General features: G+C 39.1%; 1 protein-coding gene across 8 annotated transcripts in view; it reads left to right on the top strand.

The window, feature by feature from the left end:
• Positions 1–17,255, top strand: part of BPTF (bromodomain PHD finger transcription factor) — a 133,204-nt gene that overhangs the window by 112,891 nt on the left and 3,058 nt on the right. For 5 of the 8 annotated variants that reach the window (XM_081576848.1, XM_081576846.1, XM_081576845.1 and 2 more), the window contains 7 exons: positions 294–1,225; positions 2,834–2,916; positions 3,220–3,445; positions 5,946–6,268; positions 10,012–10,204; positions 11,154–11,238; positions 14,251–14,437. In XM_081576848.1, coding sequence (XP_081432974.1) covers positions 294–1,225; positions 2,834–2,916; positions 3,220–3,445; positions 5,946–6,268; positions 10,012–10,204; positions 11,154–11,238; positions 14,251–14,437 — 2,029 coding nt within the window. Of the gene's footprint in view, positions 1–293; positions 1,226–2,833; positions 2,917–3,219; positions 3,446–5,945; positions 6,269–9,065; positions 9,240–10,011; positions 10,205–11,153; positions 11,239–14,250; positions 14,438–17,255 lie in introns of all 8 variants that reach the window. The other 3 variants (XM_081576850.1, XM_081576849.1, XM_081576847.1) reach the window with 2 other exon arrangements.

Below are 17,255 nucleotides of genomic sequence, written 5' to 3'. Positions count from 1 at the left end.
GGGTTGCTTAGTCTGGGCCACAAGACCAGGCTGATGTCCAGAGACTGTGCTTTGCTATAGAAGCCAGCCCTCTGGAGACTTAGCAAAATGTGCAGAGGGCAGCCATGAACATGGCCAGGGTTCCCCGATTTAGGCGAATCCTGACCAAAGTATTTCTAGGTGGGGCATTTCCAAGCTTCAATCCTCCGTCCTGAAATGCAGAATTCTCACCTTTAGAAAATCCCTCTCAAATTCTTCTTAAACTACAGTCTTACGTTCTAGAGTCGTAAATATTTGCTCTTGCCTTTTCACAGGTACAAGTGAACAGAGTAAATTATCGTCCCCGACACAGGTGCAGCCAGCCAAAAGCCTGCCTCCAGCTCCGCCGTCGAGCGTGAGTCCTCCAGAAGCCCAGCCTCAACCTGCGCAGCCCGCTCAGCCTTCAGCTCAGCCTTCAGCTCAGCCCCAGCCCCAAACCCAGCCCCCATCCCCAGCTCAGTCTGAAACTCAGACTCAGCCTGAAGTTCAGACCCAAACAACTGTGGCCTCCCATGTCCCTCCTGAAGCACAGCCCACCCAAGCACAGTCCTCCAAACCCCAAGTTGCAGGACAGTGTCCGCCTCAGAGTAATGTCCAAGGACAGTCTCCTGCTCGCGTCCAGAGCCCACCACAGACTCGAATACGTCCATCGACGCCATCCCAAGTGTCTCCCGGACAGCAGGCCCAGGGTCAGACTACAGCCTCCCAACCGATTCCAATCCAGCCACATACATCTCTTCCGTCACCTTCCCAGGGCCAGCCACAGTCACAACCCCAGGTACAGTCTTCAACTCAAACTCTTTCACCAGGACAAACGTTAAGTCAAGTTACTGTTTCATCCCCGCCCCGTCCTCCGCTCCAAGTACCGCAGCCTCAGCCCCAAGTCCTGGCTGTGCCGCCGCTGCCACCACAAGTCCAGGTTCTCTCCCAGATCCAGTCGCAGGTTGTGGCTCAGATACAGGCTCAGCAAGGTGGTGTGCCCCAGCAGATCAAACTCCAGTTACCCGTTCAGATTCAGCAAAGCAGCCCCGTGCAGACTCACCACATTCAGAATGTGGTTACAGTGCAGGCAGCCAGTGTGCAAGAGCAGTTGCAGAGGGTTCAGCAACTCAGGGAGCAGCAGCAAAAGAAGAAGCAGCAACAGATAGAAATTAAGCGGGAACACACCCTCCAAGCTTCTAATCAAAGTGAAATCATTCAGAAACAGGTAAAGTTATTAAGTAAAAGCAGCATGTTCAGTAGCTTGAATGATTGTGCTGTGCATTAGACGTAGTGTTTGGTTGTGTTAGCTTTCCATAAACGAGACACAGAAGTCATTGTCGCTTCAAGTTAGAAGCAGCACTGCCTTGACCAAAATTTATCACATGACTTATGGTTTGGAACTCTGTTGTGTATAAACAGCCAGTACTTACCGGTGAAAACTACCCGTATTTTGGGAGAACTAAGATGGGAAGAATGGACATAGGAAGTTTAAGTATCACTGAAACTTGAAGGTATGACTAAGTTTTGAAGCCACTTGAGGCATCGTGGCAATTTGTTTGAAGGTATTTACAATTGTCCTTCCTTAGTTTCTGTGTAGACTAAGCAAACTTTACAGACAGATTAAACTCATTTGTATTTCCAATCATAGCTTTGTTTTAAAAAAAGAAGTTTTAAGTACCATTACTCCATAGCAGAAATAAAAAGCAACCTTGTGCAGTAGCCTCGTAGTGAAGTAAGGCAATTTAGATGAATTAGAGTTATTCTACTTGAAATGAAGTTTCATGTATAATAAGTAATATCCTACGTTACTGGAGAAAGCTTTCTTTGCATCTACAGCTTGCAGTACTCCGTACTTGTCAGGAGTTTGTGTGGATTTCAAGTGTTCCCAAGTCATGAGAACCCAGTTCCTGGGTCTCCCATTTACAGTCCATGAAGCTCACTCACCTTCCCTGAGCTTTATCCTCCTTAAAACTCTCTTTCCAGCCATGCAAGGCTATTGTAATGATGGAACTAGGTCATGTATATAGAAGCACTTTTTGTTTTATTTTTTATTAAAATTTATTTGACATGTAGCCTTGTATAAATTTAATGTGTATGACTTATTTGACGCATTTGTATCTTATGATTGCCATCTTGGCAAAAATTAACTCCTCTGTCATGTCACATAATTTCATTTCTTTTTGGTGATTGGAATAATTTAAGATCTAGTCTCTTAGCAACTTTGATGATTGTAATACTGTTGTTAGAAGCACTCGTTAAGCAGCAGGGGGATTTTGAAGATGTATGGTAATATTCTTATAAAATTAATGTCATCTGCAGTATTTTAAAATGCATTATTTTCCATCTTTCAGTACTGTATGGTCCATGAACTGAGAATTATTATAATGTCTCTCTTTATGTTAACTTCTGTATAAGGTGGGGATGGGCTGGAGTGGGGTGATCTTTAATACCTGGGAAGGAGAACATAACATTCAAAACATGACCATTGGAGGATGATAGCTGGGTTAAAATTACAACTGTATTAATTCTTTACTCTCAGACAAATTAGTAAATTCTTTATATCTCAGTAACTCATTTATAAAAATGTCCCTACCATTCAGCGTTGTTACAATGAATGAACGAGGTAATGTCAAGCCCTTCACTCAGTGCAGTGCCCAGTACATGGTAAGCACCTAGGGCATACTGTAGCTCTAATTTTATTTGTACTATGATATAAAATTCTTAGTTTCTTTGGGAAACACATACACACGCTCAGATTTCTACTGTTGTTACCCCTGTGCTAACTTGTAGTCATTATAAAATACACATTTTTGGATTTTATTCTGTCCTGAAGGTGGTGATGAAGCATAATGCTGTAATAGAACATTTAAAACAGAAAAAGACCATGACTCCAGCTGAAAGAGAAGAGAATCAAAGGTAGGGAGAAATGTTCATAACCCATTACACAGGCTCTCACTGTACATCAGTCTCTTCTCTTAAAGTGTGCGCATGAACGAACACACACACATGCACGGGAGTTCTGAGTTTGCGTTTTATCCTGATTGGAGTTTATTAAATCAGAACACTCAGTACTAATAGATGCTTGTGACTGGTTTGAAGCACTCTCTGATGCTCTCCAGTCCCAGAAAGTTAGTATCAACTATAGAGACAGAAAAATTATGTCTTAAGCCTTTCAGAATAAAATGCCCAGCATTACATAGGTTGTGTATTTCTCTCTAGAATGATTGTCTGTAACCAGGTGATGAAGTATATTTTGGATAAGATAGATAAAGAAGAAAAACAGGCAGCAAAAAAACGGAAGCGAGAAGAGAGCGTGGAACAGAAACGTAGCAAACAGAATGCCAGCAAGCTCTCTGCACTGCTCTTCAAGCACAAAGAGCAACTCAAAGCTGAAATCCTGAAAAAGAGAGCACTGCTAGACAAAGAGCTACAAATTGAAGTGCAGGTAAGCGAGTATGTTCTGTCCTCCTGTGTCCAGTGTTCAGCATCGGATTTTACTCTTTTTTTTCCCTTTGAAATTGTGATTAAACTTAAAATCTGAGTTTGTTTTCTAGAATTTACATTTTTGTTCCTAGAGTAAGTAGTAAGCAGTGGAACATATGTCTTTTAAAATAAGATAGATGTTTATGTATACATGTATATTGTAATCTCTAAACTAGCCACTTGGACAGGTTTAAACTTTTGATTAAAACATTTGAGGATCCTCTTGGCTGTAGCTCTTATTGTCTGCAACATGGTCTTGCCAAAAGTTGCCAAGTTTCATGAGAAAAGTAGACAGAGAAACTGTGAAATAATGTTAAACGGAAAATTCAGTGTGTTCATTAAATAAGACCAGATTTCTTCCTTGACTTGTAGCTGATCCTGCAGGCATGGCTAATCCTCTGCATACTTGGAGAATTTGTTGAAAAATGAAAGAAGACATTACTCATACATATTTAAACAGTTTTTTAAAAGAGAAGTAGGCTATCTAAAGCATCTCTAAAAATGTCTTGTACATTTTGAAAAATGAGAAATATTAAATACTGGTCATCCTACTAATGAGCATTGCACATAACTCTGAAACATTAGAGATCTTTGCACTGAAGTCAGAAACTGACGGTAATTCCCAGAATCACCATCGTCACTCAGCATCTCTGGAAATTCTAGCTAACATGTTAAGCACAAAAAAAAAAACAAAACAGAAGATAAAATTTGTTATTGTGTATGGTATGATTATATTGAAACCCCAAAGAAAAATTATTAAAATTTAAGAGCGAGTTCAGTAAGGTAGTCACTACTAGATGAATATTGAGGTGTCACAACCATTGTCAAAGGAAACAAAAATAAAAGAGCCAATAATCTGATAATCCCCCCTCAAAGATTACCATTTTAAAATAATTTTAGGATGTATCTTATATATATTATTTTTAATATATGTACTTAACATAAAACAGAGTTTAATCAGAATCACACTGTAAACAGCATATACAGAACATTTTTCTGCATTCTCCATACTATGCTGCCATTTAAAAATGCTATTACTACTGCAGATACTCTAGGGTACAGTTACGGTGTTGTTTCTGACAGTGTATTGCTTGTCTAATGAGGGAGAAAAATTGTACTTAAAATGTTCAACATTATTTTAACTAATAGAATTTATTGCTAGGATGATTTCCTTTGAAGAACAACTTTCAAATTTATGTGTACTAATATATTTTAAAAGTTATTTTTAGTTATAAAGCTGTTATTCTTATTGTCAAGCTATGCTGCTGCTGCTGCTAAGTCGCTCCAGTCGTGTCCGACTCTGTGCGACCCCATAGACGGCAGCCCACCAGGCTCCCCCGTCCCTGGGATTCTCCAGGCAAGAACACTGGAGTGGGTTGCCATTTCCTTCTCCAATTCATGAGAGGGAAAAGTAAAAGTGAAGTCGCTCAGTCGTATGCGACTCTTAGCGACCCCATGGACTGCAGCCCACCAGGCTCCTCCGTCCATGGGATTTTCCAGGCAAGAGTACTGGAGTGGGGTGCCACTGCCTTCTCCCGTCAAGCTATGCAGTTGGTCCTTTATATCTACCTATTCTTATATCATTTATGATTGCCTTCTTTGAAAAAAATAGACTTCATTTTTAAGAACAGTTTTAAATGTACATAAAAATTATGCAGAAAGCAGAGACTTCTCATATGTTAATGCTGTCATAGGAATGTTCTTGAAGAGGTGGTCAAAGTGTGTACCCTTTATACTGTCTTGACAATCTTAATTTTCCTAAAATTAAGCTTATGTTTATAAACTTTATGTTATAAACACATCATATTATTTAGGAAAATGAAACTCTTTTAATCATCATTTCTAAGAAGTTGTAGCACTTAGTACCACAGGTGTGTCTATAAAATATTTCACATGGGAAAAAGTGAAGATTGTAATTTATGCAAAATTTCTTCTGAGAAAATAGTTCTTCTTCAAGTCTTAAATTCTAGACATAGAAGCACAGTAAATAAGGCGCATCTGTCTCATACTCTGCTGGTCAGGCCATATCTGGAGGGTCACATCCCGTTTATGTCCAGTGTGTCCAGTCTCACTGTAAGGGGACGGAAGGAGACCAGCTGAAAGAAAGCAGCCAGTGAATGTGGACACTTGAAACCGCGTCCTGAGCAACGACTGCAGTGGCCAGGGCAGGACCCTGGCGTGTCAGAGGGGCCGTTCTTTTTATACACATGCTTATCTTTCTGTCAAACCTCCTTGGAAGATAACTCGCAGCTTTCTGGTTGTTGTGTAATCATCATTTTCTGTTTCTAGCTGTTCACTGGGTTTAAGGTAAAGTAAGAACCCTCTTGTCTAGAGTTAGCAAGACTCCCTCGCCTTAGACTGAATTAGGGGAGTGCTCGGACAAGGGAGGTGAAGTAAGGTCCTCTGGCCAGGACGTTATGTAAATCGGTTGACGGTCTGGTATTTTCTTTAACTGACGACAGGAAGAGCTCAAGAGGGACCTGAAAATTAAGAAGGAAAAAGACACGGTGCAGGCCACAGCAGTAGCTGCCCCCTGCCCTGCAGCGCCGCCCGCACCTCCAGCCCCTCCGCCTTCGCCTCCACCTCCGCCTCCCCCGCAGCACCCGGGCCCCCTGGCCACGGCCACGACCACACTGCCTGTGGCTTCCCAGAAAAGGAAGCGGGAAGAGGAAAGAGACTCCAACTCCAAGTCCAAGAAGAAGAAAATGATCTCTACTACCTCAAAGGAAACTAAGAAGGACACAAAGCTTTACTGTATCTGTAAAACGCCTTACGATGAATCTAAGTGAGTAGATCTTTCTGAGCTCTAGTTTATTCTCTTAAAAGTGTAGCTAAGTTTCCAGTTTTGAAGAAAATGATATCAGTAGAAATGTAAATGAAAATAGTTAAACATAAGGGTAATGATATTTCATCTGTGGTCTTGCATCTGATATTCTTAACCTTGACACTAGAATAAAAATTCGTTGTTTTTTTTCCCACGTGTTCATGATTCATGTTTGTCCTTCATCATATTCTTTTCTGTCAAAAATAAGCTTTCTGTTGCTCCTTTGCTGTCTCCCTTTTTCTCTCTGGATCAATTCCAGATCAATCAGTAATGCTCTCTGAAGAAAGAGATGTGTTACTATCTCCGCCCAAAGTTGACATCATCCTTTCTGGAATCTTCACAACCCCATGATTACATCCAACCCTAGAGACAACCTAGATTCAAATGGTGGAAAGGGCTTTGAGTTGGAGTGGTTTGGGATTTTTATCATTTAATTGCAAGTAATTCTGTCTTTTTGCATTAGAATAGTGTAACCTAATATTTTTGTCCAAGTTCCCACTTTCTTATTGGGGACAGAAGTCAGAAAAATACAAAAAGGAGTTCTTTCATTCCTCAAGTACAACACTCAAAACTTTGATAAGCACGGCAACTGGAAGCTGTTTTTGATAGCTGTGACTTGTATTTGGTTATATATACAAGATTTTAGAGACATTAATCCATAAGTGTGGTTACACTTTTTTTCCCTACCATTTTTATCACTCAACTAGGTATTTAGCTTCCATTTTCAACATTCAGATGCAGGCCAACTTTTTAAAACCAAAATTGACAGTAGTATTAATTTTACAATACCCAAAAGTTTGATTATGCTAAAAAGTGATCATTTTGAATTAGGAATGCTTAATGGCTACTGTGAGTAGATGCCTAATCCATTTATAAAATAAAATTGTCTCTTTGATGATGTTTAAGTTGTAACAGTGGAACTACTTTAGTGATGCTGTTTAAATTATAATCTGTTTGGAAGTGCTAAATCAAAACTTTTTGTTGGTAGATTTAGCTGTGTGTTGAATTAAATGCAGATCAGTATAGGCATCTTCACTTTTCATTGTCTTACTTTATGAGAAATTAGACGTGATATAAAAAGTAGAACCCTATTACTGATTTTCCCCATGGTTTAATACACGTGTGCCTCCCTTTAGGCAAATTATACTAAATGATTTGTAGAACAAAACAACATGATTTACTTTCTTTACAAAAATCTCTGCTTATGAATTTTCCTTAAATAACAAGATACTTGGGCCTATTTAAAATATTCAGATCATAGAAATTCATTTCACACACAACTTTTAAATTGCATAAAATGCAGCACACATGTACATATGTTCATTGTATTGAGATTGTTACTTTGTGGATATTTCATATTTTTTACTTTTTTCCATTATTAACATTTCAGTATACCAGGTTCATTCATTCCCTGTTCTAGTTGGGAAGAGTTTTTTAAGGAGTATTCTGTGTTCTCTTACACCAAACCAGTAGTGAGAAAGACTACAACCTGAAATTCAAGTCCTGAGCTCACTTCCAGAATACACAGCACACCACCCGGTGAAGGCAGCATACAGAGACACCCCAGGGCCTCCACCTGAGGCGGTGAGAATCATGTGAGGGTTGTAATTCACAAGAAAAAAGTTGGTGGTAATAGGATTCACCACACAACTGTCTGTTACTCCTTGACGTTCAAAAGCAGGTTAGTTGGAAGCTTGAGGACTATTTCGATTCCTCTAGGTGAATCGGCCAAGAAACACATTGGGTAGAACCAGTGGTATCAGCAAGGCCAGTCTCATTCCCCGCAGTTCACGCTCATCCTTGCCATGACTCGGACCAGGCATTCCTCCAGAGCACCCGTCAGCACTGAAGATACACTATGTGTCTGTCGTAGAGATAGTCTTCACTAGGCTATTTGGGATCTTACACGACAAAGGCCTTGAGGTTGGTTAACTGTGGTTACCCACAGTGACACACTCATATGTCCCCGTCTTGCAGACCCTCTTGTTTTTAGATTAACTTGGTTTTAGATTAACTATCCTTATATCACTCTCCACACAGTGTATCCCTGGTTTTGAACCTGGCCGCTCTCCACATTGTCACACACATTCTACTAACTGAAAAACTGGCCCATGTCATAATCTATTACAATTAAATGCCAATATTTATTTAGAAAACTTGGTAGAATTCCTACGTGTACCTTTTTTAATTTTCTTCTTCATATCCCATTTTGACCATTTTATCTTCTGCCCCTGGCTGACCTCCTGCATGTTCCTTGTAGTGTAACTTCTCCTCGGTGTTTGCGCTTTGCTTTGTTTTCAAATTTAAATTGTGAGATACATTTTCAAACCTATCTAAGAAATAGCCCTGTCTTTGAAATGGCTTCTGTGGCATAGGTTTGACAGATGTAAGTCTTTGATTCTTTGGCTTTGGTTTTTGTGCCTGTGACAGTTTTACACACATTCATTAAGAGGGAGACATTACCATCGGTGTGTTGTTTATTTTTTCAAATCCCAGTGTGTTTTTTTTAAAAGACCCGCATTTCACTCAACAGTGTATTTGTTGAAATGGATATGAGCGACTTTTATGTTTCCACACTTGATACAGCGTCAAATGCTGCAGTTTGTCAGGGTTAGAATGGCTGGATTCAGGATGTTTAGCTGACTCATTGCAGAAAGTTACCCTGTAAGAACGTGAATCAGGACAGGGAAGACAGATTTACGTACCATGCAGCTCAAAATGACAACTACATTGTCATTTTCATTGTGAATGCTTTTAGGTTCTATATTGGCTGTGATCTTTGTACTAACTGGTATCATGGAGAATGTGTTGGCATCACAGAAAAGGAGGCTAAGAAAATGGATGTGTACATCTGTAATGATTGTAAACGGGCACAAGAGGGCAACAGTGAGGAATTGTACTGTATCTGCAGAACACCTTATGATGAGTCACAGTGAGTTCTGATAAGAGCATCATATTTAATAATTTAGGAAGCCAAATTGCTCTGACTGGTTACTTATTTTATTTTAAAATAAAAAGCAAGATACTTTTCTGCATATATGATACACTTACATTACAAATTCCTTTCCAATTTTTTTTTTCTCTTCTTCCCTCTTTACCTCCCCTCAAACTTTATGCTGCTTCATAGTGAATGTTTGGGATGCATTGGGGAAAATGTGGTTTAATGGTAGACTTGATTCTTCAATATGTAACACAGAAATTAATGAGATTAAAATAGCCTGACTTGTTTGGACTTTTATCAGTGTTTTGAAATGGTGCTTTATTGCAGGTTAGTAAAACACTAATTCGGGTATAAGCTCTGAGACTCTGTTATTAGCTTTTAGGATTTTGAACTCCCAGTTGGGTGGCCAGTACCAGCTTTCCATTTGATACGGTATTAGTTGAAAGATTTTTGTCTTTATTTTGTTTTGAGCTTTAAAGTCAATTAAATGTTCTACTTTTTTTTGTTTCATCATATTGGTTCTCCAATTTTGACAGTGTTCTTAAACCTTTAATGCTTGTTCTTAACATCGGAAATACTAAATTAACACATTGGAATGTCAATCTTCAGAAGTATTAAAATAATTATAATACTAAAACTATTTTATATCCCAGGGTTAGAATATGTTCAGATGCATGTTTTATTTTATTTTTTTTTTAAAGTAAATTATAAGTCATGCCATCCCATCTGTTTTGAACTCACATTTCCATTTCGGATCTTGCAGATTTTATATTGGCTGTGATCGGTGTCAGAATTGGTACCATGGGCGCTGCGTTGGCATCTTGCAAAGTGAGGCAGAGCTCATTGACGAGTATGTCTGTCCACAGTGCCAGTCAACAGAGGATGCCATGACAGTGCTCACGCCGCTCACAGAGAAAGATTATGAGGGTCTGAAGAGGGTGCTGCGTTCTTTACAGGTGAGAAGCCACTCTCTGTGCAACATTTAAAGATGAAGTCAACCAGCATGACCTAGGAAACACTTCTGGGGTTTGAGACTTTTCCAATCTTCGAGGACCTGATTATTTACCGACTCCCAGCTGAAGTGCTCCACAGAACTCAGTCCTCCACATGCCATTGTCATGAAATTTACCAGATCCACATGCTAGCTCAGCTGTTGTTTAGCTAATGCTCATGTTTAAAATGACTGATTTTTTTTTTTTAGCCTAAATTTTATTTTTAAAGAAAACTACCTTACTGTTAATACCATTGATTGAAAAGCAATTTGATTAAATTCTAGTGAGATACAAATGCTTATCTGAGGCTTTGAGGCAAAGCTTTCCCTCCCTTATTAAAAATATAAAGGAGATGGGGATGCCTTATAAGATTGGAAAGTATTAGAGATGTATTCCAGACATAGTACTAGATCAACACTGTCTCCTGTTGTCATTATAATCAGAAACATTGAAAGAACCAAAGCAAGAACAGTAGTCTCATCATGTGGTTGCATCTTACTTAACTTCATCCCTCTGCCACATCCTTCACCCGCAGAGGTAACCATTCCCCACTTGGAACCCCTCCCGCTCCAGTTTAATAGATGTGATTACAGTGGCAGCATCACTGAGTTGGCAGGTCGTCATGTAGGGACCAGAGAACAGATTCCTTGACTTCTAAGCTAGTGCTCCACCATCCCCCCTCAGGGCAAGGTCCCAGGCCTCTGAGCACCATTATTACAGAGCATGTTCATCTGAGATCATTTGTAACTGAAGCAAAAATCGTCCCAAGTATAGATAATTTCATCCATCAAGTTTAAAACTGGCTCTCCAAGTTTAAGGGCTGACTGACGCAGTAACTCAGATGGGAAGCTTAGATGAAATTTTTATTTCTACCTGACAGTAATGATGCCTTTTTTCTCATCAATCAATATAGGCCCATAAGATGGCCTGGCCTTTCCTTGAACCAGTGGATCCTAACGATGCACCAGATTATTATGGTGTTATTAAGGAACCTATGGGTAAGTGCTTGAGTTGAACTTGAAGTTTTTTCAGAAGTCTAAGCAGCTATTTTGTTTTTCATCCGTGCAACTGATACATCTTGAGGCTGTGTTGAGCAGGACTGGTGGGAGTCTAAACTGGTATAGTCGGTGGTAGAATAAATGGGGAGTACATGTTATAGTTCAAGGGTATATACCTTTGGACCCAGCAGTTTCATCCCTTAGGATTTATATGTGCACACATGTTGTTCATCCCAGCAGTGTTTATAATTGTAAAAGTACTGAAAATGAAGTAAAGGACCGTCAGGAGAGGAGTAGCCAAATCAAAGGATGAGCAGAATACTCTATAGCTGGCTGTGTAAGGAGTGAAATCCGTGAATAGATTGGAGTCTTTTTGAACCTCTCATCTTTCCTGTCCCCTCTTCCTCATCTTTTCCTGAAGGAGAGCAGAGGTAGAAATCCAAGAAAATACGGCTTCATTGCCCAGAAAATGAAAACAGTAATAAGGGACAGCTGCAAGTGACTGTATTAAGATGAATAGCTACAGGTGATGATTATATTAAAAATAGTTTATATGCAAAAGAAGTTATAGAAGTTAGAACATACATAAAAGCTTCCAGAAGAACTGCCAAAAGATTCATTCTAGCTGATGGAAATATTCCAAGAGCAGCTAAGCCTTTTAGATGCATGCACTTAGACCTTTTCCTCCCTGAATGCTCTCACATTTTGGTATGTTCTTGTGCGTGTGTGTGTGTGAATTGAAATCATATATATTTTAAAAAAGGGGAAAAGTTGAGATGATGTTGTAAATAGTCTGGCATTCATCTTCCTGTCATTAATCTTCATATATCTTCATTAATCTTCAGTAACAATTTTAATGGCTTTATATAGTCTGTAAATTGATTATGCCTTAACTTATTTAACCACAGTTCTTTTCTTGAAGAGCTAGAATGTTTTCCATTTTTTTTAATGCCAGCCCGATAAACAACATTTTATGTAGGTATGTACATAAAGATAATACAGGTCTCCCAAATATACTGTTGAAAGAAAAATGAAAGTTACAGAGTAATCGCTAGGTTTTAAGTCGTAAGCAAGTGTGTTCTCTCAGGATATGTACATGTGTTTAAAGGTGCATAGAAGATGTCTGGACAAACATTGACTAATTTGAAAATAGTTTCTTCTAGGGGTATGAAGGAGCCAACAAGGTCAGCAGCTTTTATTTTCTTAAATGGAGTTATATATATGGATCATCATGTTTTATAACAGATTTTGTAAACTTGTCAGTCAGTAGCTTTGTCACATCAGCTGTGGTATAGACCCAGACTGTTTTTAATTGTATGAACTTAAGATAATTTATGTAGTCACCTCCCCCAAAATGGATTTTTTTTTGGTTATATGCAATTTTTGCTACTATAAATGACACTTCTGTAAAACATCTTTGTGCATCTGTGCTGGTCTTGTTTGTTAGTAAAAATTTCTAGAATCAGAATTTCTCTGTCAGAGGGTATGTATACTTTTTAGGCTTCTGATAAGTATTTTCAAATGATGCTTCAGCAGATTGAACCATTTTCTACTGATGGCACATATCTGTACCCTTTTCTGTGCACCCCTGAAGACACTGAGCATTATCACTCTTTTGAGAACATTTTTTCTTTGCATGTATTTATTTCAAGATGATAGGTTTGAGGTGTAAACGCAGATGTTACGGAAACGTAGGGAGTAAAATGTAAAATTTACCACCACTCTCATCCTCCTTTAAAGGTAGCCTGTGTTAATAGTCTGATATTATAATTTTTAGTTTCTGCTAATTTGGCAAAAGAAGGACTCTCTATTTTTGCCCGTCTTCAGTAACTAGTGATGTTCTTACTGTTTGAACTTTTTCTCTGTGAGCTTCCTATTTATATATTTTGCCGTTTTGTTCTTGCGATATTCATACTCTTGTCAGTGTTATTTAAGGGGTAGTTTATATTCTAAGGATATTTAAAGTTTTATGGTAATTTTTGGTCATAGATAGTTTTTAGCATTTTTTAATTCAAATCTATTAATCATTATGATTTCTACTTTTACAGTTGTATTTTCAGCCTTTTACCCTACCCCAGATATATAAAGACTTACTTATATATTCTCCCAATACTTTTTTTTAAAGGAATATCAAATTAAATTGAAATCATAAAATGTCCAAACCCTACTCATATACTTTGTTACAGTTAGTCAATCTGTGATTGCCTAGAACTTTAAAAAAGTCTGAATATGGTGCTAGCCTGGTGGGCTGTGTTAAGCATTCGCTCTTCCTGTACAGCTTACGTAGCCTGCACAAAATGGATGTGCCCAAATCTTGTTTGGAATTTTATCAGACTGGGTCCTTTTTTTACAGTTGTTCCTGTTTATACTTTTTCCCCTACCTGCATACACTGGAACTATCAAAGATGTGTATGTGTGTGTGTTAAAATATATGTATAACATAAACTTACCATTTTAACTACTTTTATATGCATGGTTCAGTGATTGACTACATTCATTTTTGTCCTTAAATTTTAATCCACTAGGATTACTTTGGCATATAGTGTGAGATAGAATTTTTCTTCAAATATAGGTAGGCAGTTGCCCCAACCCAATTTATTAATGAATTCTTCCTTTCTCTGCTTATTTGAAATGACATCCTCAACATATGTAAAATTCATATGCTGAATACAGTCAGGTCTGTTCCTGTTTTGAATTCAGTTCCACTAATGTTTGTATCATCTTGGACAGTGCCACACTTTTCATTATCACAGTTTTATGATTTTTTTAATTCTCATAGATTAAGTCTTCTCCCATTACTTTTATTGTTCAAATGTTTCTTTGATACTCTTGAGCTTTTATTTTTTGAATGAACTTCAAAATTGTTTTCTCAATTCTAAAATAATTATTGAGATTTAGTTTTGAAATTGTGTTTATCTATCAATCCTATTCTTGTTTGTCGGAACCGCAGGCAGTATTCACATTGGAACAACCTTAAGGTTTTGAAAATCTTTTACATTTTGTGTTTTTAAGACCTTGCCACCATGGAAGAAAGAATACAAAGAAGATATTATGAAAAGCTGACGGAATTTGTAGCAGATATGACCAAAATTTTTGATAATTGTCGTTACTACAATCCAAGTGACTCCCCTTTTTACCAATGTGCAGAAGTTCTTGAATCATTCTTTGTACAGAAATTGAAAGGATTTAAGGCTAGCAGGTAAGCAGAGGTGTTCAGTGCTCTGAATCAATTCAACTCCTAAAGAGAAATGGCTAGATTTGTGTATGATCTGCTTAAAATTAGAGGCACTTTCTAAAATTCAAAAACACTTTACCAAATGCTTAAAGAATGTAAGATGTCTTAAATGCCACGGGGCACATGCAAAGATAGTAGTAAGAATTCTTGCTCTCACTGAGTTTACAGAAGTATAAAAATAACTGTTCTGTAGGATAGAGTAAGGGGAAGACCATAAAGAGGGGATCTTAGCATGTTCTCCTTAATTTATGTTTGTGATGTCTTTGAAATTATTTTATTTTTCTGGATTTTTTTTCCTTGGGCAAAACTAGACTTTAATCCAATTCCACAGACTTTTTCTTCGAACCTGTGAAAGTCACTCAGTCATGTCCAACTCTTTGCAACCCTATGGATTATACAGTCCATGGAATTCTCCAGACCAAAATACAGGAGTGGGTAGCCGTTCCCTTCTCCAAGGGGGTCTTCCCAACCCAGAGATCAAACCCAGGTCTCCCACATTGCAGATCATTCTTTACCAGCTGAGCCACCAGGAAAGCCCCTTTGAATCTATAGTAACATATTAAAAGCATTGAACAGCCTCATATGGTATTCAGGTACTATGACCTCATGCCTTCTGTTTCTGACCTTCAGTACCTGCTCCTTCCCAAGCCCAAGAAGACTTTCTTCTTCCCAACAGAGGCCCGTTTTCCTTTTCTTTGAGAGTGGCCACCGCTGTAGTCCTGGGATTCGTTGTTCACCATCTGCCATCCACCAGCCCCCTAGTTTGACCCTTCCTAAGTAGTCAGAGGATCTACCTTCCCTGGGTAACTCTCGGCTGGGCTGGGGCCTGGGCACCTGTATTATCTAGTGAACTCCCAAGGGACTCTGCATACCAAAGTATAAGAATCTCTAGTCATTTTTCTCTTAGGAGAATCTTCAGGGTGTTTTGTTTCTCTCCTTCTCCTGTAACAAGGTAGATTGAGACCTGTACTTTAGAGTCAGTTTGTTTAAACTAAAAGTGAAAGACAGGCACAACCCAATCACCTTCTCAACAAAAGACTCACCAACTGTAGGCAAGGCAGGATGGAAAGCAAGTAGGGAGGCTCCATGGACCATGAACCAAGAGAGTTATAGAATCTCTAAGACCTTCCCGTTTTTATTGTTGCCTGTCTGTTAACCCATTAGCTGGAAAACTTGGAAGTGGAAGAGGACTTACTGAATATGACAGAGAACCCAGAAAAATAATAATAAAGGAGGAAAAAGATAAATTCAGAGTGGTGAAAAGAATATGGTAGAAGTCAGTCAGCTGATAAGATTTCAGCAAATCATGAAATACAGCAGACGGAAGGGCACTGACTGATGGAGGCAGGCAGGCTGTAGCCAGACTCCTCCAGCAGGCTTCTCAGCAGACATGACAACCTGCTGACTGGTGTGACACCAGACAGCCTTCAACACACAGAGTCTGAAATAGGATCGAAATCAAGAGAGTAGGAAGAGAGAAGGGTTAACTGAAGGTCCGTATCCAAGCTAGTCACCCTCATTGACCCCCGTGTGCAGACCTTGTAGGAGGCCTGAAGAACTGGAAGAACACTGGGTTTTTCTCCAAAGAAACAGAATAAACCATCAGCAGAAAGCTAGAGTAGACAGAAGAGAAGGGGACCCAGAGTAAAATCCCCTGATCCCTGAAGGATCGGCTCCCCTTATTCTAACACTGGGGCTCTCAACAGGGGAATTTGCTTACCCTCACCCCACAGGGATAGTTAGCACTACCTGGAGATACTGCTGTTTGTCACACTTGGAGGTGGTAAGTGGTACTGGCATCTAATAGGTAGAGGCTGGAGGTGCTGCTGAACATCCCGCACTTGCATTGGACATTGCAGCCTTTAAGCAAAGAATCACCCAGCTCCAGAATGTCAGTGGTGTTGAGATGGAAAACTCTAATCTGAAGCAAAGCCCTCCAGTCAGTAAGCTGCATACATATGCACAGGGTTCTCCAGGCACCCATCAAGTTTGTGAACTTACTCTTAAGTGGGAACAGACAGTCAGGGATGGCCAGATATGTAAAGCCTGCTAGTGCAAAGGTGAAAGGTCAAGGTGTAACCCCCCCAAAAAAAGATTCCAGAGAAGACAACTTTAAAAAACAAAGCAAGCCTCTAAATCATGTCCCAAGAGAAATTTTAGAAGATACTGCATCTGTAAAATGGTGAACAGGGTATTAGAAATAAAAAATAATCTGAAAAAAAGAGTAACTAGAAATTTTACAAACTTATTGCACACATTGAATCGGGACACTCTCAATGTAAAGAACAAAAAGACAAGGAGATGAAAAATATGAAAGAAAAAAATGTTATGGAGTATCCAGTATTCACTTAATGGAAATTTCAGAAAGAAAGAACAGAGAAAGAGGAGAGGAAATTATCAGAAGACTACTAAGAAAAATTTCCTGAGCTGGTGAGAGGCACACAACTTTGTATCTAAGCAAAACTGTTCGTTCAGCAAATGGTTGTTGAGCCACTGCTGTGCATCAGATATTGAATATAGCAGCTACATTCCCGCTTGCCATGGAGCGCCCGTTCTGTGGGACAGGGAAGCGGGGCTGGGCGGGGGCTGTGGAGTGATGAGAATGGTTGGTAAACGTGTAAGCCAGCCAGACAAGTGGGAAAAGGTCCATTCCACGTATCCATAACTGAAATCTCCAGATGCCAGGGATAGAAGAAGCTCTCCTGAAAGCTTCTAAAGAAGTTAAAATTCTTGTAAAGTAATAGGAATTAGACTGGTGTCAGACTTTTCTCTAGCAACACAG

This window comes from Giraffa tippelskirchi, chromosome 3, assembly GCF_054371585.1.
Source record: "Giraffa tippelskirchi isolate mGirTip1 chromosome 3, T2T-mGirTip1v1.2.pri, whole genome shotgun sequence".
Taxonomy (NCBI): Eukaryota; Metazoa; Chordata; class Mammalia; order Artiodactyla; family Giraffidae; genus Giraffa; species Giraffa tippelskirchi.
This window is presented reverse-complemented; position numbering and strand designations above follow the sequence as displayed.